Source organism: Ciconia boyciana, chromosome 9, assembly GCF_034638445.1.
Source record: "Ciconia boyciana chromosome 9, ASM3463844v1, whole genome shotgun sequence".
Lineage (NCBI taxonomy): Eukaryota > Metazoa > Chordata > Aves > Ciconiiformes > Ciconiidae > Ciconia > Ciconia boyciana.
In genome coordinates this window covers 42,146,743-42,167,856 of record NC_132942.1, presented here as the reverse complement: position 1 = coordinate 42,167,856, position 21,114 = coordinate 42,146,743, and the positions used below count along the sequence as shown (strand labels likewise).

Genomic DNA, 21,114 nt, shown 5'->3' with positions numbered 1-21,114 from the left:
GTCGTGCTCAGCATAGAAAGCTGGGGAAGAAGAAGGAAGAGGGAGATGTTCGGAGTGATGGCGTTTGTCTTCCCAAGTAACCATTGCGTGTGATGGAGCCCTGCTTTCCTGGAGATGGCTGAACACCTGCCTGCCCATGGGAAGGAGTGAAGGAATTCCTTGCTTTGCTTTGCTGGCATGCGCAGCTTCTGCTTTCCCTATTAAACTGTCTTTACCTCAACCCACGAGTTTTCTCACTTTTCCCCTTCTGATTCTCTCCCCCATCCCACTGGGGGAGCGAGCGAGCGAGCAGCTGTGTAGTGCTTAGCTGCCTACCAGGGTTAAACCACAACAGTGCATTGAAGGATTCATGCTCTCTACCCTGGGAGGAGACAACTGCTGTATCGAAACACAAAAATGCAAGTCAAACACACACATCAAAACTCACAAACACTCTGGAGATGTTTGTCTAATATATATTGCATTTGTACATTTAAATGATGCAATATCAATAGTTTTGTCACAACCACAGACACGTGCAGCATAAACAGTAAAATAATGGTCATTATTAGATGCTGGCTTGTACTCTTCAGTAATTTTTAATTATCTGCTTTTCTTTTTGGGCAAATCAAGTTTAATATAATTGTTGATAAGGCTATTTTTTACTTTATCTGTTTGTTTCTGGTTAATATCTTGGTATTATTTGAATTGACTTCAATATTAATTTCTTCCAGCTAGGAGCCTGTCCAGATGGGCTATGCAGCAAGGCAGACACCTGCATAGCACGCAACAGCCTGTCCTTTCCCCTGCAGCATGACCTCAGTTCTGTTAAACAAAGATAAGTAAAGCAAATTAAGCAAGTGTAAGAATCCATAGAGGGACTGAGGGATGGGACTCAGGGAAGTGAGAAGTATCACTGAGATTTCCAAATAAGATAAAATCTGGAATTGCGTGGCATGTGGATTTTTAGCATGCTGTTTAAAGAAAAGCTCTGGCCACAAAATCCAGGCTTACATATAGGAAATTTGTTTGGATTAGGGATTCCAGCTAGGACTAAATTCTCGTAAACAACTTGATCTCCTAAGGTAGTGAAAAGCAAGAGTTCAGGACTCTGATCTTACAGACCATCTGAAAAATTGCATTTCTAAATCGCAATGAAGCTTAGTCTCATTAAGGGGCATTTGTTCAATCCTACTCAAAGGAAATAACACTAGCTTTTGAACTGGCAAAGCTACTCTGAATCTTTAGGAGATCCCTGGAGGCCTTCCTGCTAAGGACAGGCACTTGTATATGATGAATGAACAGCAGCTGTAGCACTGAATTTCTGTACAATCTATAGGCTGAAACTTCACCAGAGGAATCTGTCAGCACAAAATTTATAAATATCACACAAATTAAAGCAGCCAGTGACCGCTTCACCAACAGCTTGTAAACAACAGGCAATATATGTTGATTCTCCCTGTTACCCTGCCTGCCTCTTCAAGCACCACCTGAGCTCTTCTCCATTTCATATCAAAGCTCCACAGTCTTTGCCTAGACTTTCTTTCTACTGAAATTGCTTCTCAACCTCATCCTTTCTGACCTATCAGCTGCCTCCAACCCATTTAATCACATGCCTGGAAATCTCATGCTTCCCTTGGCTCCTGTGACTCCTCCTGTCACTTTACTATGATTTCTCTAATCACTTTTCCAGCACATCCTTCTGCCTCATTCCCTCCATCCCAGGTTTCTGGGGAAACCTTTTCCCCCCCCACTTTAATTTCTTCCCCTTCTCTGTGACACCATTCATACATGTTCAGCAATCACTTCAGTGCCGACAGTTCAGAGATCTTAGTCTCTTTACCTGCTTTTCCATTTAGATTAAAATGTCGACCTCTAGATCTGATACCTTTTCGATGTTTAGCTGACAGCTCTGCACAGCTAGAACTGAGCTCTTAAATCTTTCCCCTAAAGCACTCCTTTCTAGTTCCTCGTTTGATTGCTCAGGACAACGCTATCATCCTGCCTCTCATTCAAGCCTAAAAACAGAAACAAACTGGAGAAGTTTTTTGTCATGGAATTTCCTTTCTAGGTCTGTATATTTAGGTTATGTCTTAATCTAGAAGACTCTTTTTCACACATCATCCGAAAGGGCTTTTTCTAGCCATTCAACAGCTAAATCTCCTACCCAGGCTCTCCTCAGTTAGCAGTTTTGTAACATCTTTTCACAGCCCTCGACAAATTCAAGCGACTGTGCTCATACGCTGCCAGTCTTTTGCTGTACAGAGCATTTTCCTAGTCTGCCACTTTGACAAAACCTCTGTTACTCTGACTCCTTCGTGGCCTCTTCCCGACTGCACATATTTTCCTGGATTATCCCTACATGACCTGTTTTTCCTCTCATTCATAGCCTATGATGGCAGCTTTCACTGACATGTTTTCAAAGAAAACTGTTTGGGTTTTTTCCCAGGCTTTCCCATGTAATAGGAGGAGTTCCCTGCAAGCATCCATAAAATGCTGTCTCCTTAACATCTGCTTTTGCTGACACATCTACAAAAATCTTGGCATTGGCAAAGGGTGCCAAGACTACTTGAATTCAGCTCAGCCTTTTCACCAGTCTTAACTGAAAGTGTGTTAAAAAAATTATTTTATTCCAAACGTTGTTTGGAAGGATAGCGTATACCCCTCTGCTCATTAATGATGACTCGACCGTTTTGTAAAGCTGGATTGCTAAACGAGTAGTTTTTGGCTTTTAAAATCAGATTCAACATTCAAAGTTATGGGCTGTAAAATTTCAGTAGATAATAATCTTTGGTAGTTCCAGTGAGAATATTTGAGATCAAATCCGTCTTTGTTCTTTCTGTTGCGCACAAAGTTGATACAAAATTGCTTATGTCCAATAGAGAAGTTAGTTAGTTTAACTTTTAGTTTCTGTGGTTAATATAAAAGTTTATCAGTTACAAATTTACTTTCTAAAAATATTCTGATACAGTCACATAAGGTGTTATTGGACAAGCATTCTGGCCAGTAACTAACTCCCTTAATACAAAACCTACAGAAATCAAGAGCAACCAAAGTATTGCGCAGAAAACTCAATGATGAATGTAAGCAGAGCTACCGAAATCAACAGAACTGCTCCGTCATAAATTCTCTGGGGATCTGATAAGCAGCTGGTCCATATTTAAAATCTCTCTGTTCTCCCAGCTGGATTTCCAATGTTCATTATTGTTTTCTGTATAGGAATTGTAGTTTTCTTGTTTGCTTTTTTCTTTCTTTATTCTCCCCATAAAGAAGGACCAAATGAAAGTTCCAGAAATACACATGCACTGCCAAATTATTACGGTCTACTTCTTATTTGAGTCCTGTCTCTAAATAGCTAACCTAAAGACTACTGACTTGTCGTGTTTATCCACTGACTTCAATGGGGTTATGTATGTTGATGGGTTTTGTTTGTTTGTTTGTTTTTGGACCCATTCCTATGTATTTTATATCATGCACGATTTAAAGTTTATTAGTATTTTAGGAATACCGTGAGCATAAAACGTGCAAATAATGTGTGCAGGGAGCACATCTGCTGCTCCATGCTAACTATCTCTTTTAGGAACTTTAATGCCCTGGTAAGCCTGTGCCTGGCAGGTTTAGATCTGTACGCTAATGATCATTATGCCTAGTAATTATTTTATTTTCTTTGTATTGGCTGTTAAGAACAACACTGTCTCTATAGCACAGGTCTCAGCACTCAGGAATTATTACATACCCTGTGTTGTTTTAAACGTGATTTCTGTCTACCTACAAGAAGTAATTTGCTGCATACGGCTGCAGGCGTGAAAGCCACAACAGCGGTGTGTGCATTGCTGTTTTACATGGTCACCCCCACCTTTCCCTTAAGGTATCCGGGCAATGCACAAGCAGCGTGAAGCTAGCATAGCTATAAATAGCTTTTTTCTCCAGAAATCACTGTCACTGAAGTCCCTAATGTGATCTTCACCATTTTTATCTCACAGTTCTCCTCTGCTCTACCTTTTCAACACCCGAGAGAAACATTCGGCCACATTCCTTTTAAGATAACAGTCAAATAGTGAGAGAACAGTGAAATAGCAGGGTTATTTTTATGTGCTCACTGTCTGAATTATTACTATTGTGGTTAATGGGTCTCAGATAAGAAAGCACAGCTCATTGTCATAAACAGATGGTGTCTGTTGGCATTAGTACTTTGGCGTTGGAAGATGACGTTTGCTTTTGCTGGTCAAGAAAACTGACAAACATTGTACATGTTTATCTGGATGTAATGTACTAATAGCATGGAGTGTAGTAATGCTATAGGAATACAGGTCTAAGTGTGCAGTTTAGGGTAGGGAGATTCATGATGTAGAAACGTAAATGGAACAAAACCCCCTTTCTACTCCCACTAAAGGCTATTGATGTTGACTGTATTTGGAAGGTCAGAAGAGTTGTTGATGTTGGTGGCAAACTCCGGAGGACAGATCTGAATTGTCATCTAGTCGAGGGGTTTCAGATGCTGAATTGGTTCAGAAAAGGAGCAAGCCACCTAATACAGACTCAGTGTTTATACTGTTGACTTCTTCAGTGACTACAGCTACCTGTCTATTTCACAGTGGGCTAATTTAAGGTTTATTCCTTATGCTGATCTACATTATAGAAGAAAAGGGAGAAAAAATGCACATAACCCTAAGACAAAGATTTCATAATGCCCCATCCTAGGAAAAAGGGAACTGGTAGCACGTAACCTCATTCACTATGGTTCAGGTTGCCAAGAGCTCACATTCCAGCAGAGCCCTTCTAATCGGCCAATAAACAATCTTGTTTGCAAAATGACTCCTGATCTCAGAAAATGCTTTGGCATTTCCCAGGCGCTCTAGCTTTCCCTGTTGGTGCCTTAGCTTTCTCTGAACATATTTACATATTAGTGACCCTGCTTATTTTAAAGAAACAGGTCTAAACAGAGTGAATCAAAGCCTTTGAAAAATGTGTTCCTTATGAGACCAAACTTACCCCCCATTACACAGACTATGCTTCCTACATTGCAGTTAAAACCTCATAAAAATTAAAGGCATTTAAGTTTCATGCTGACCCTCTGTACAGGAATGACCTTTACCCAGGATGCATTCGTCCTCTAATTCCCATTTAACATAGAGAACAGAGTTAACACAGCTGGAGTTTGGAGTTCAACTCATGCATGCTCTGTTTCTTTCAGATTTCTTTCAATTGCCCTCTCATCAGAAATATTACATTAATCTTTGCATAATTAAAAGTCTACATTACATCATGGACTTTATCAAAACCTCGGTAATGTTAAAGAGCTAATGCAAAAATGGTAGAAGAGATCAGAACCATGTTTCTGATTAGGCAGCTAATCAACCTCCAGGTATTTCTTTCCTGGATTTACCATCTATAAAAGGACATTAATTAGATACACAGTTATTAGTTTAGCCTTCACGTAGAACTTAGAAAAACATAAATGGTCTTCATGTACATCACTGGTTGCTTTGTCACACATAGTTTTCAACACCAAAAGCATCACAGTGTTTGCACCATATGCCTATAAATTATAATACATTGCACCTTTGTGTAAAATAATAATTTAACAGCTATGCTCTTCTGTGACCTCGTCAGTGGTCCAAAGCTCTGTCTAGGCTTTGCTGCAAGTGCCAAAATCTAGTGGTCACTGGTTTTTGACTACCCTGGTATTGCGTTCTGAAAAAAAGAATGGAATCTTTTCACCCCAAATCTCACTGAATTTGAAAGACTGAAACAGCTATCCCCAGACAGATGCCATGTGTCCTGATTCCTGCAATTAAGAAACTGAGTTTCAGTATCAGGAATAGCAGTAGGTATGCTTGTGACTAGAGCAAATTAGTGATCTCACTGAACAGTAATAGATTGTGGAAAAGTTTATAAGGAAGAGAGAAGTAAATGAGTTTATCCTGAAAATTTGCAGCTTATAACATCGTATATAATTTGTTTCCCATTTATGTGAGGAAATTATTTCAAAGTTCTTAATGATAGGAAAAACACAGTATGCATTAGTACTGTGTTTGTGGAATGAGCGTCTCATAATTCTACTCAAAGCTCCAGTAGGCTCTCATATATCAATGCCAATATTTAACTTCAGGAGCTAAAATGCCAGCATGTGCTGTGCAATTGGCCACCATTGGCAAGGCAGTGGAGAAAGATGCCAATCTAAACTAATCAGCTTGCACAGGGGAACAAGTTGCTCAGGCTGAAGTCGTTTTCAAAGGGTTTCCAAGAGTGTCTCTCACACTGCTAATTTATTTATTATGAGACCGTACGGGCAGCTCTGAAACAGCGCTGATTTACGCCAAAGTGCCCTTCTGACTTCTGGCAAAGGCCTTGCTCACTGTTGAATCCTTGTTTCTGCTCCACCTCCTCCTTGTCATGTACCCACATATACTCACGGCGTAATGGGCTGTTCTTATGAAGTGCAAGACGTATGTGCACGTAAGAAGCACCATCTGAGAGAAAAGAAGTTCCTCAGATCAACTAAAAGACTAGCTATGTTTGCTTAGAAATTCAGAAACATGTACTACGCCGTCCAGTGCAGTGCTATGTTTATCTAAGAAAGCCTCTTCTAATAAAATTCCTGTTCCCTATGGATATGAAGTATCTGACCGGGAGGGGTGGTGGTTTCTAGAGTAAAGCAGCTAAAATGTCCTAGATTATTCTTTTTTTAAATTGAGATGAATTTTAGCTGGATACTTTGCCAAAGCAATGGCACCTTCATTTGACCAACAGGAAATAAATGCTTCCTTTCAAAACAAAACAATTGCAGAGGTGACTGCCTGCAGTCTGGAAATATATTTTCTTATGCTGTAATCTGATAAATTTAGCTGAACAGTTGAAAATATTCAGCAAGTGAAATGAATAAGTACAGTTTTGAAATAGTAGCATTGAACAAGGCTCCTAATTTTTCATATTTGTGCTGAAAATGAAATCCACCAAATGTAACAGCTAGCCAACCTTTTAAAGCAATGTATAACTGCTTAAGCAGTCAGATCTCATCTTCCACAGCAGTACAGCTTAGCTTACTATCTGTTTTTAATAAGTAGAACATGAACATAAGTAGTCCAGACACATTCAGATCTGTAGGTATACACTAATCCCAGCTTGAAATACTAAAAGAATAATCTCAAAAACCTCTTATTAAGAAAGAATAAAAATGAGAGGGAAGCATTACGCTTAGAAGCTGTGGAAAAGGAGAAGTCAAATTAGAGAATTGCCAGGTTTGGCTATGTTGATATCAACCTGACTATTTCAAAATTTTTCAAGAAGAACTCATAAGCATGACAGCTTACATAAGTACTAGCCAGTGACATATACAAATTAAGTCTATGGGTAAAGTAAGGCTTTAAGATGTAGTCTGAAACACTCCAAACTTCAATGGCATTTTAAAGGACTTTGTAAGTACCAGCTGTCTAGTAGCGAAGCAAAAGCAACATCATCTAACCTTTAGGCACAACAAATCTCCCCCATTCATCTTTAATAGCACATATCACATCTAAAGCTGAATAGCAAGCTGTCCACATGGAGGGCACATTTTGAGGTGTTTGGATGTTATAGAGTGTGGAAATATCCAAGGACAGAGACCGTTAAAAGAAACAAAAATCCCATGGTGTATAGTGGCCATTAATGACAGAAAAAATATTTGAACTGGTCTTTTATTCAGTTCTAGTCTTTAGTTATAGTCCACTCCAGAACAATTCAGATGATAACTATCTGAAGTTATATATTTATGTGACTTTAAGAGGTTGTTCAGAAAAGAAATACAAAATATTATATATCAACAGTTACTGTTGAGAACTGTTGAGAAAATGAAAACATAAAACGTTCATTTGAATTCACAACACCGAATGGTCTATCAAACCACTCTCTTTAAATGTTCATTTCATGTCTACAGAATGACCATCAGGAACAATATTACAGCTCTTAGGGAAGGAGCTTTATTCGCTAGTAACATTTTTCTCTTTTGCATTCCAAGCACGCATCTTCTAAACTGTCGTATTTTTTCATGTCTATACTTCTGGAACATGTTTGGATGGTTTAAAATGTGCGTAAAATGCCATTTCCCACCCAATTGACTCAATAAAATGTAATGTCATTAAGTACATTTTAAATATGCTGATGTACAATTGGAGGGTATTTCTATTTGTCATGTCTATATGACTAGGTATATAAACATCCTGTCTCCAATTACGTACATACATATGGACTTCTGTGCCATTTCAGGCCCCATTAACTTTAGGTGGGCTCCCAAAGCCAACCGCACAACAAATTGCAGGACTGAGTACACCTGCAGAGAAATTGGAAGACTGGACACAGAGGTCTGTGTTAAAAGTGAGATTCAAATCAAGACTGTCTCAATTTGAAGGCAATCCCTTAACCCCCAAACCATCCTTTCCTTACTAGAGTCTAATCAACCAAAATCTTTAAGGAGACAAACAGCAATGGTATTTTTCTCATACATGCATTTGAGAATGCATCTATACTCACTGATAATTTAGCAGTAACAATAATAATGTAAATGTGGACAAAAGCATCTGTAACAAAGATAATAAGTATTAGAGTAATAGTGGATAGTGCTGCTGTTAGTATTGGTTTTAGGAAGTGAGATTTATATCACTGGAACTCACTAAACGTTACTAATTTCCAATTACTTGGGTAGCATCGTTTAGCTGCTGCTTTAAGTACCCACATGGTATGTGCTCTAATGCAAGAATGTAACTTAAATCTGAATAGTGCAAAAAAACCCCCAACAAACCACCTTTCACAGCAAAACTCTCCCCATCTTGGTAGTTTTTGAAATTCTGGCCAATATAGGGATATTTTACTTCTCAGAAATGGGAAAATTTATCTGGCAAGATTTCCTGGTCTTGCTAAGTAAACTGATTTTTTTTTTTTAAATTAAATGCCACTGCTCTGAAAAGTAGAAAATTGCTATAGAAGATTAAAAGATGCTAAAACAACCTAAAAGGTAAAAGGAAAAAAAAAAAAGGTATTGCTTTTAGCAAATTCACCTATTGGGAATGGTTCCTCTGAAGCTTCCACTTTGGAACTATACAGAACAGGGATTAACTTTTTCTTTTTTTCTTGAGAAAAACAAAAATCCTACTGTAAAAACAAAATCGTAGTGGAGCCCTGAAGAAAATATACCTCCTGATTGTCTAAAACTAAGCCAAGTAACTCACAATAAAGGCTGAAAACTGTGAATCTGCAGGTAACAAATCTGTACTTGCAATGGAAAGAGCAATGACCTTAAAGGTCTTTTCCATTTGAAACCTGCTATGATTTATCTTAGTCTTCTGCCATTCAACAATGCATTGCTTCAGTCTTCAGACATTTGATGCTCCTGCACAAATAACATAGGACATACAAGAGATACAGATGCTTCTGTTGCTTTGAAAAATGAACTAGGTGAAAGATAACACTGCAGTTTTAACTCTGGCTGTCTATGTTCAGATAAATTCAAATCCACCCATTTAATAGAATTTGAATTTTTATAATGGTTTAATACCAAATACATAATTTTCAACGGGGGGGAAAAAAAAGACAGACATTTTGTCTATTGACCCTGTAGCTGCATTCCTCAAATCAGAAAAACATTATGGTGGGGGACAGCAGGCATTAAAACAGGAAAAGTTAGTAGAAATTAATAGGAGGTTAAATTCAAGGGTATCTCTAAGGCTTCTTTGCAATCACAGTACAGACATCTGTGCAGGTCTCTGTTTTTCAACACACCTGAGGCCTTTCACCCTCAGTTTAACAAATTAATTTCCATGTAGAGACCTCCAGCTTATTTAATTTCTTCGTAGCAGTATTTCCCCCCCCAGTCTCTCACCTTACTTTCTGTTCATAATAATGGAATACTTTACTTATTTAAGCTCAAGTCAGCTTACAACTTTGTAGTCCACTGGCTAGGTTAACAAAAAAAGTTTCTTATCAATGGTTGACAGTCAACTAAGACATCAATTTTTTTTTTCAAGATGAAGTGTTTAAAGTCCAGTCTTTCTGTAACAAGGACATATAAGTAAAATATTATGACTGACCTACTAATGGATTGCTCTGAATTCTGCTTGTTCAGGACATGACTATTGTGCCTTTGCTTCTCATTTTAGTCCATTAATTCAACACATTTGAATCTAACCTGGTCTTTTATGTTGGTAGAATATACAAGGAGATATGAAATGCAATTATTCTATGATTATGCAATTAAGTGAAATAATTATTGTCAAAGCAAAAGTCCAGAATTCAAATACTCCTTTAAATAATAACATAAATAATTTGTAATTGATATAAAGCCTAGTTCTGCCAGCTAGAGTAGTTCTTTCTCAGTCTCCCATAGGGCCTGGGGCAGTTTTTGTGGCTGAGTTCATTACAAAAATATACACAAATTTGCTTTTATCTTGATCTTTTACTTTTTTAGCTTGTTTTGTTTTCTCAGTCACCTGCATGTAACTTAAGTCCCAAAAGTTCCCTGATGCATGCCTTTGATTTGGCTTGTTCTGACCAAGTTCCTTACGGAAACTTACTCTGCCATGCCATTGCCAGTGGACAAAAACCAGCTTTACCGACCTCAATGTATCTTTAGAAGAGATTGCTGTTAAATGTTTGTTAAACATATATTTACAATGATTTGTTGTGAGGTTGATGATACTTAAGCAAAATTTTCAAGGACAGCTAGTCTCCCTTTTAGGTATTGTTCAACCAATACCTAAATGAAATACCAGCTACCGATTTGTAGGTTGCAATAAGGGGCACGTTTTTTCCTCTCCCTCCATCCCTCATCCTTATGGAATGTTGTAGATACTCTCTTACTGGAAATGTTCAGGAGCCTTCCAGAGGGAACCTGTTTATAATTCTAGTGTTGTTGAGCACATCACTTTGGTTACATTCATTCTGAACAGAGCTATTTTAGCGGTGTCAGTTGAAAACATGAGATGCCTGAGACAATACAGCAGTAAGGGACAACATGGACCATCTCAGACCCAGCACCAGACATGCTGCATAACACTCTTTCTCTTTCTCCCACTTTTTCTCTTGCTCAAGTAGTCCTCCCTGACTAGGAACCCAGATCTATTTTTTGATCTGTTCTTTTTCCTCAATCTGAATTACTAAATTCTAAATTATATCTGAATATTTTGGTCCTGTCTTGTCCCTGGTAGTGGCTGACAGAAGACAAGATGCCACTACACTAGGTCTCATCTTAAACATGGTGTCTGCATTAATGGCAGATAAGATTTAATATTCTTTCCAATATTTGTTAACATTAACTATTATAACTTTGGAAAGTCCTCTACCTGTCCACTGTACATCTTTCCAGCTTGACTTCAGCCATTCCTAGTGGTAATAAGTTAGGTTAAGTACAAAATATGCAAAGATGCTCCTTTTTTCAATCAACTCTGTATTCACCATCTTTTAATTCCACCAAACACCTTACTGTTTTGTTGTGGAAAATCAGCAATCTGCGTATACTTTGGCATCTTATATTTTCTATTTCTGGCTGACAAGAACTCCTAAATTTTTCTTGTTCCGAGTATATCTACCTTTCCAAGGGCTTCTGGGCAACTCTGCAGTCTGTATCCCATTATCCCTCAATATACTGAACACAGTAGGGCAGCTACAGAATAGGCGAAACTGCTGCTTTTTGCATGCATTACAGTTTTAATCAGACTCTTCAGTTCTATGCTCAGATACTTCAGAAATCTACCACATATGACTTCTTCCATGATTTACAAAGGAGGCACATATTCTAAGTATAGATAATAATTGCACCATTTAAATGATAATACCAAGATGTTTTGTATGGGGAGGAGATTCATGCAGGGCATTTTTACCATGAACAGCTCTTTCATAGGGCTATCTATCCTCACGCCAGATGTCAAATACAAAAAGAAGTACTTTGGCATGAATAACAAAGTTCATTTGACTGAAGGATTTACCTCCTAGGAACAAGAGCCTCATAAAACATAAACACTGGGAGCAAAGTGAGCCACGTAAGGGCTTTTGCAAAAATTAAACCCATAACTTGCCACTAGAAATGGGATATTTCATCTGTTCAATAAGCACTAAAGTTCTCTTTGTTTTTATGGCATCGTAATCTTTGATTACTTTGATAAATATTTGGACTATACAAAACATTGCAACGGAACTAACCGCAGTTATAAAAAAACTACATGTGAAAATGAATTGGGAATGCAATGATACCGGCACATTTTAGAGAAGTTCAAATACAGAACCACATTATTTTAACTGGCTCCCGGCCTCATTCTTTTATGTCTCCATGTAGTCATTTACACCTGAGGAAAATGGTTATGAACGTTGTTATACTTGCTGGCTTTGCACAAGTGTGATTAGATAGCTGTGCCAGACATGGAATACCACCCTTGCTCTATGTGAACCCAAACCACACAACTGAATAGTGGTCAATTTTAGCAAAAAAATGTGGTCCTGTGTTGAGGATTAGGTCTCTCTATGCTGAAGTCTGTTTGTGGAATTCATGCTCTCACTCACAACAGCTGTGTATAAAACAGCCTCTGTCCCAAGAGGGAGATCTTTCCTTCCCCTTCCCTTCAACGCACCCACTATTTCCCTTTGTCTTGGTTTTATTGCTCAGACAACAGACCAGAACATCACACCGCTGGCAGATAACGTGCATAATCTTACTCCACTCTTTGTTTAAAATTACAACTCTCTCCATACTTGTTACAGTACTCTGAACAAATGTAAGGTTGCAGAACGGCTCTGGGCGTGCCTGCATTGTTTCACAGTGTAAAGACTATTCAGTGCTACTTATTCCTTTCCTGTAGGAGAGGGAATCCCTCTGTCATTCAGAGCACCACGCACCATTCAGATGCCGGGGCCTACATTCTGCCCACAGCTGAGCCACAGTTGGAGAAGATCTGTAGTCAGGAAGAGCAATTCAAGAGGAGCTTTCCAATACCTAGAACTGCTTTTTATAATCTGATGTAAGGAAAATGATGAGACTTCTTTGGGGGTTAGAAAAAAGCAACATGATTACTTTCAAAAGCAAAAAGCTTTTCTCTACCTCTTTGTATTCTGGGCAGATGCATTAATGTAAATAAGGTTCAAGTGCAAATCATGTCAGATAAGAAAGTGATTCCAGTGGTGAAAGTCATGCCTAGTATAGCACCAGCAACATTTATGAAGAGGTAACAAGAATATATTTGAATCAATGGGCTGCATATTTATATCACTGATGGGACAGTATCATGTAGTGTCAAATACTTTTAACATATTACTTCTAACAGCTGAAGTCTGCGTTTGGTTCCAGCAGACTAAACCCAGAATAACTGAACCAAAGCCAATGGAGATACTTCAGATGTCACTGATTGGAACAAAGAGCGTGAATTTGCACTTAGCATATATATAGTCCTTTTCATCTTCAAAGAGCATCACAAACATTAGCTAGTTCTAATTCTCTCACAATGACTTTCGTGCTAACATTTTGAGATAAAAGTAATATACTATAAGAAAAAAACTGACACAATGTGTAATCAAGCATACACCAAGCCTCAGATGTGTAAACTATCTCTGCCTTGACCTCTGTCTCTGCCTCATGGTAGATTTTATCTCGTCAAGAGTATAAGGCCTTTCACCCATGGCTCAGGTATTAATTCACCATACAATGTATTTTACTAACATAAGATGATGGTAATAATCCTTGACTAACAGATTTACCATCATAGTTATAGGATACAGCTATTCCTTTTTAACAGATAAGGAACTCAAAATAATACTGCATCAAAAAATTTACTGGAAGCTGTCACAGGACAAGCCAGGGACACATCTAGGTCAGATGTCGGGATTCATGGCTTTGAATTCCTACACTTCAGCCATTCTGCGATTTTTTTTACTCCTTGCAATTCAAATTAGGAATTTGAATGTTCACATTGATGTTCACATGCCATCCTTGACAGTAAGTTCAATCACTCAGTGAATTCCTTTTTTTCTATGATACATTTGGCATCGTTGTGTTTTTATGACTGTTTATTAACTTTTTGTAGCAGAACTTTGGGTTCCCATGCAGAGAGATCTGGAAATTCAGATCATTTTCAGCCAACTGACCTTTAGGCTTATGTTATGTATTTGGTCCATTCTGCGATTTTTTTTACTCCTTGCAATTCAAATTAGGAATTTGAATGTTCACATTGATGTTCACATGCCATCCTTGACAGTAAGTTCAATCACTCAGTGAATTCCTTTGTTTCTATGATACATTTGGCATCGTTGTGTTTTTATGACTGTTTATTAACTTTTTGTAGCAGAACTTTGGGTTCCCATGCAGAGAGATCTGGAAATTCAGATCATTTTCAGCCAACTGACCTTTAGGCTTATGTTATGTATTTGGTCCACCAGGAACCCAAGATGTGTTTCTCTTCCACAGAAATGAACATTATCAATGTATAAATGTAAAACCTCAATATGGTACTTACAACATTTGGTAAGTCTCTTTTAGAAAGCTTTCTCAGAAGCAGCAGAAGCTTCCTTTCTGTACCAGTTCTCTCTGCCCTCCAACCCAGACTTGCAATTTGATTATCAATTCTGGGTGGCTCTAAGCCCAGAATCTTGAATAAGTTCCTCATGTTCCAGTTTGCTTGCACACTTTATACAGAGGAATAGATTGAAGCAGACAGTACTCATTTTCATGGTGACCCAGAACAGCTATTGTTACAAGAACACCTTTAATCTCCTGTTTCTGTTTTTGAATTGAATTCAAGTGGGGAGAGATGAAAGAAAGCATCTCACAAATCTGCTACTACAGCTGGTACTTCTTAGTTTATCATATGCTAGCTCTAATTCTCTTTGATTCTTCTTCAAGTTATTGCTTCTATTTCTTTATTTGACAACCAGGCATTAGTTGCTATTTTTTTACTATTAAAAAACCCTCCCCTCCCTCTTTCTTTTAGCTATTTCCTCAGGAAAAAAACCCCAAACTTACTGCATTATTATATCAATGTATGAATTTAACTTCTCCCTTGTAGGTTTTCTTATGGAGCATACAAATGAGCAGCTAAATAATACTTCATTACTTACAGTTCAGGGAAAGACTTACAAAATAAACTGAAGAGTGAAAGAAGGATAAGGGTCATGCTGATATGAAGGGCATCAGTTGCACTGCAGTCCATTTTGGATTTCTTGCAGGAACACACTTGTAATTTCAGTTCTGTGTTGTTAGTCAGAGGCGGTTTTCCAGAATCTGTCACTGAGATGGGGATGTTGTAATTGGCCTTTTTCAGGTTTTGAAGCAGGATAACCTGGGCATGAGTATCTGCAAAGGATAAGGTGAGAATTAGACAAATAGTGGTTCTTTGGAAGGGAAGAGGAATTTCCAAACAATAGCAGACATGCCACAGTTACTTATGGAAATTAAGAAGAAAATGAGAACACTAAGGGAAAGATTAAAGAACTGAATTGGAGGTAAGAAGAAGCAGTACAGAAATTCTTTCATGGGCTGAGAGCTAATTGCAAACTTATCCCAAAACCCACCAAAAGAAAGACTTTTAAGAGCCCTTTTTGTTTAAATTATTTGGTCTGCAAGATATTGACAGAATTTGTCTGTAGAAACTAATACACTAATGAAATGCTAAGGCATGTCATCCCCAAAGCAACACAAAAGGGAAGAATATATCTATTTGCCAAAGGAAAAAACCCTTCTTGCAAGGAAGTACAGGCAAAGCTGCTTAACTGCTTCCCCAGTTTGACTGAGAAGGCAGTGAGGGGAAGTAATGCCCCTTCAAAGCCACAGACCTGCTCCACCTGAGCAACACTGGGTCATAACAGCTACTGGCACCCAGGTGAGTGTGCTAACTCTTTTAGGGGGTTTAGCAGAGTGGCGGTTTGATGTTTGGAGAACAGCAAAGAAAATGACTCCTCCACTTTGTCCTGCAGGCAGGTACAGATATCACATCCATCTTTAGTTTTTTCTAAGAAGAATACAAAATGAACTGCTAAAAGATTCAATAGTGACAGAGAGAAATAATACGTGCTAGAAAACAAATAGAAATAATCTACATTAAAAATAAATGTAGTTACTTTGTGCCCACAATTTGCCATATGAACCTTCTGCAATTGCAGACCATGTACTTTGATCCTCTTACCAATAGTGTATGGTACCAGTGCATTTGGGTATTTTATTTGTGAAGAGTTCAAATACTTAAAATCAGGAAGTTTTTCAAGTACATTGCTAAAGCCTGTGCGAAAGTTTCATGCTGTCCTATAGCAAAGCCTTGTGCATCTCATGCAAACAAATTTCTTGCCATGAAATATGGTAATCTTTACAAAACTGTAAGTCATTAGTAGCCTTTCTTTAATGCAAAGCTAAAAAAGTTTGATCAACGTAATAAGAAGGGGAAAAAAGTTCAGATTTCAGAGAAATGCAGACAGACTAGTAGTATGTCCCACCAGGCAACCGGTCCAAGCAAAAACAGCACAGGATAAAGCAGCAGCAATGGGTCCATCCTGCAAGGCTTTCATGCACAGCTGCTCCTGAATTCACATAATGGGCAGCCTCAGGGTGAGTATACTGGGATGTAGAGGTGGGAGGACTAAATGCATAAGAAAAAAAAGTAATAGACTTACTGTTAATCTTGGTGATTCTCCACAATTTTTCTGGGCCAGATTGCTTACTCAGTTCAAATTTGAATGGATCTGTGTTGGGATGAAGGTCTTTGTCTGATGCTCCTAGTACCACTACCCTGAGATCTTTTGCATCGTCACAAACTTTTGCCAGTGTTGGATAAAGGGATGGGACATTGTCATTGACATCCTCCAAGGTGATGTGTAAAGTTCCTGTACCTGTAGCGGGAGGGTTACCTATATGAAAAAACAAACATATGCTTATTAAATCATACTTCCATAAACACTTGCTCTTATTTGTACCTGCATGCTTTCAAAGGGAAATAATTTTTATAGTTCTTACCTCTGTTATATGAAAATTATTGCTTTAAAAAACTCATGAGTCGTTATTCTAAATTCAGTGCTGTATTTTCAGAATGCAGCCTGTCTGATTCTCTACAGTATGGATAATTATTCTAAGGAAACCTCTGGGAGAGGAATATTTTGAAGTTAAAATGAGATTAGGACATGAATAGGTATCTGGAAAAGAATCTGTTCATAAACACATACTGAGAGAAACATAGTAGGAAACATACCCTAGACAGACAGCATGGTATTATAGAAGAATCAAGAACAAGTAAGAGGAAAAACGACAGCAGAGAGGAATCAATTTGTGTGGTGGGTGCCCATAAACAGAACAGGAGCAGATCATTCCCCAGCAACCCTCAGGGCCACATTTAGTTATGCCAGCAGAAGTGAAACCTGTCAACATGCAACTCTGGAAAATGAGATCTTGTGTTTAGCCAGAGCCAGCCTGTGTTAGCCATGGAGTTTCAAGCTTTCTCAAATTATTTGCCAGCCTGCCTCAGTCCTGACCTGAAAGAACCAGCTTCAGAGGTGAGGATGTTGTTTATTCACCATGGTACCGCTACAAGCCTTCGCGCCAAGGCTGTGACTGACAAACCAGCCGTGGCGCTGGAGGTGTTTGTAACGGAGACGTCTGCCCACTGGGAGCCTGACTGAGACTAGCACCTCATTTCACGGAGGTCAGAGAGGAGCTGACAACTGGTAATAACTTTCAGTCGCTACAGATGTGTGCCATGGTTGAGGCAGTAACCTACTCCTTTCAGTCTACAGCTCAATATCTTATTACAGATCCCTTTGCCATCCCATTTTAACCGATGTCAAAGTTTTCTAAATGCACGTTACTTCCTTCATCGTATACCGTACTTAATAATTTCTCATTTGAAATGCTGCACTTCTGGGTTGTTTGTGTTACTCATTTTTCTGGTTTAGTACACACGATCTATGATCTCTGCACTTCCCTTAGCTATAAACCCTTAGCAGGTAGAAAGGATTCAAGAGGTTGCACTTAACCTGTAAAGCACTAGAGCAATGTGTCATGGTAGTTTTAAGTTTAGCACTGAAAGAGGTACACTTTAGCATAATTACCCTGCCTATAGCAGCCCAATAAACTATGGAATTATTGCTGCACTGTGAGCGCATCCTAAGGGAGAAGTAAATACCCTGTGGTCTGGATCTGATAAACTACTAACTGTAGCAGAATGCAATTAGTCCTTTCAATAACAAATGTTACTAATGGTGACACTTCATCTGTTTCATGCACACATAAAAGCATAACAAAGGCAGAATTTTCATAGTTCTTTAGCTTCCACACACCCCCCTGCCCCCGTCTTGCACTTTGTCATCAGAAGGGTTAGGGTTGAGTTCTTTTTAATGAAAAAGAAATTATTTTTCACTTTTTATTGGACTAATTGAATTTGCAGAAAGACTCCAATACATTTTTTGTTCTTGATATATTATTAAGTAAAGTCATACAGCAGAATGGATGAAAAGACATTCGAGTATTTGAAATATGATCATAAAAGCCAGCCTTTCATGCACTTAATTAAACTGCTGTCTTTAATTTTGAATGCATTATTTCCACACTGGACTGATAATGTCTTATGCACTGCCCTTCTTATCTTTCTCTGAAGTCAGTAATATTAAAATCTGCCTTTTGAAATTAAAAAGCCAACAGCATTATGAATGTACTGTTATTTTGTCAAACGCAGATATGGCTGCCTTTTCTCTGCCATGCTAATGTTTCACTGTCTTTGTATGGCTTATGGGCCAGTCAACTATTACGCACAACTAGAGAGAAAGGAAATTGCTTCTGTCCATTTCAATGACTTATTCTCTGGTTGGTTTATTTATAATGATTTAAACAAAATCCTTTGGTGATTTATGAAGATCTCCACAAGAAAAATAAGCAAATGTCAAGGTCATAAACTGAAGCTTGTTAACATGCATGCCATAAAAAAATAAAACAAAAAATGAATCAAGGAAAAATGGTCGCAACACTTCCATTGGGAATACATGACTTTTATAAATTTGACAGTATTATGCCTTTGAAATAATCCAAAAATCCCATGATCTCCAGACAGCTTTGGCTTTGAAATGAAAGATTTCCGTAGCATATTTAAATTCTGAAATAAAACTTCTCTTAATTTGTATTGTAAAACCTTGCAGCTGAAAGCAGAATTAATGCGTAAACCAAGACATAAAGGGCTCTGTCCAGCAACCCTTGGGAGCAGCTTTTCAAAAGAGCTCAGCTCCCATTTTTGTCACTGAACTGAATTGGCCGTTCCTCCTGAGGCTGAACACTTTAAACCTTTAGGTGCCTTTAGAGCCCTTTCAGATAGAGATAATTTCAAATTCCTGCTAAGGCTCCCACAAGTGGCATAGCTGTGAATATACTATGACAAACACGTGAATGAAACAGCATTACTCACGTATGTAAAAGCTACTAAAACAGAGACTGAAGGATGGCTAATTTCATCCTGAAAGAAAGTGAAAGCTTGGTATTGAATCCTGATTTTAATAATCTAGAGCAAGACTGAGAACCTTAACAAATAATCCTCAGTGAGACCAAAATGTAAGATCTTTAAAGTTAGTTAAGGTCTGTGGGACTGTAACTTTGATCAGCAACACTAAAAAAGTACAGATTAATCTTAGAACATGCTGCAATTAAAAATGTATGATACACTTATCTGAATTGGATCAGGACTGGTAATGTCTTTGTATCCTGGCATTAGACTGCATACAAAGCTTCTAATAGCAGTCTTCAGTTAGGCAATAGCTACTGCTGTTGTAAGACGCAACAAGTGAAAAATAGACTAACAAAAGTAATTCTATTTCATGAGTTAGAGAGTGCCACAGAATATGATGGGATCTATTTTCTGGGAACTAGAATCTGTAATGCAAGGGACTGTTACCGGAAGATGTAGATGTTAAATTGGATTCTAGTGCTGTCAGCATAAATGACCATGCTGCTACCTGTATTTTAAAAAAAGTTTCAAAAGAAATATTATAGAAACAGATACTTTGTATACTTCTGTGTACTTGAATTTTAATGAAAAGCCATGCAGAATCATATTAGAATTATTAGTGTAAAGTCTTAAATTATAAGAGCTCTGTAGAAACACACGGCCAAGAAATTTGAAAACTGGCATTCAGTTTTGGTTCAAAAAGTTCCCGTAGGAACCATGATGGCATTTAGACATCTAACTACTCAAATGAGACTGCCAATCAGGTAGTTAGTGTCTTAAAAGATACCAATTACGCATGATGATGGCCATGCACTAAGATGACATTTCTCTTAAGTACCAAGACTTGCATAAAATGGCATGTCTAACAAGCAATCATATGGTTGAACGGCTGATGATGCATTTAATCCGAGCATAACGTTTTTATGGACACGAAGAGCCATTTCATGTTCCACTTTCTAGTTTTTCTACAGAAATGTGATGCTGTTGTGTACAGATTACTAATATGGCTGAGCTGTGCTCCATGAAATTAAAGACAGTATCTGGACTGCTTTGAAACTGAATTAAGACATTCCTAATCAGTGTACATTCCAATATCAACAGCTTTCATTTATATGAAATGACAGCAAAAATAGGGAGTTAGGAATCACCACAACAGCAGGTGAGATTTTCTCATATGCCTCGCCCCATAAGCAGCCAAACACCCCTAAAAAGTCAGTGAAAGTTGAGGACTTAATTTTTGGGGGTATCCAAAGAAAAACTCATAGTGTGACTGAGGGTTGCCTACACAGCATCTTATTTCTTTGCACGATGTAAACACGTCTGCACTTCTATCTTGTCTTCCTACTGTTAGTATCATAAAAGACTGATAGAAGGATCCACACTGCATGAATAAGTCCACAGTCATGTCTCGATGTCTCACCACATCTCGTGCAAGCATATTTACAGAAGCTTTAAAATAGTCAATGCAGATGCTAATAACTATGTAGCCTCAAATCATTAATATGAAAGTGGTTTTTATATATTTTAACTCAAAGTGTGACTTTCATGGAGCGTTTTGAGTTCATACAATTTTTTTCACTTAATGCTAAGGAAGCCTTGGGGAACGCAACACTGGCTACACTGGTATCTGGGCCACGTCAACCTTCTGTTTTCACATTCAGGAGTGTTTTTCTCCACTAACTGAGCCCTATCAACAACAGCAACAGCGGAAGAA

At 38.1% G+C, this 21,114-nt stretch overlaps 1 protein-coding gene across 2 annotated transcripts in view; it reads right to left on the bottom strand.

Moving 5' to 3' along the window:
• The window catches only part of CDH13 (cadherin 13), a 521,177-nt gene that overhangs the window by 6,820 nt on the left and 493,243 nt on the right, over positions 1-21,114 (bottom strand). The window contains exons 12-13 of one of the 2 annotated variants that reach the window (XM_072871837.1): positions 16,594-16,827; positions 15,068-15,283 (exon numbers count right to left, since the gene is read on the bottom strand). In XM_072871837.1, the coding sequence (XP_072727938.1) occupies positions 15,068-15,283; positions 16,594-16,827 (450 nt within the window). Of the gene's footprint in view, positions 1-15,044; positions 15,284-16,593; positions 16,828-21,114 lie in introns of those variants that run through there. The other variant, XM_072871836.1, reaches the window with a different exon arrangement.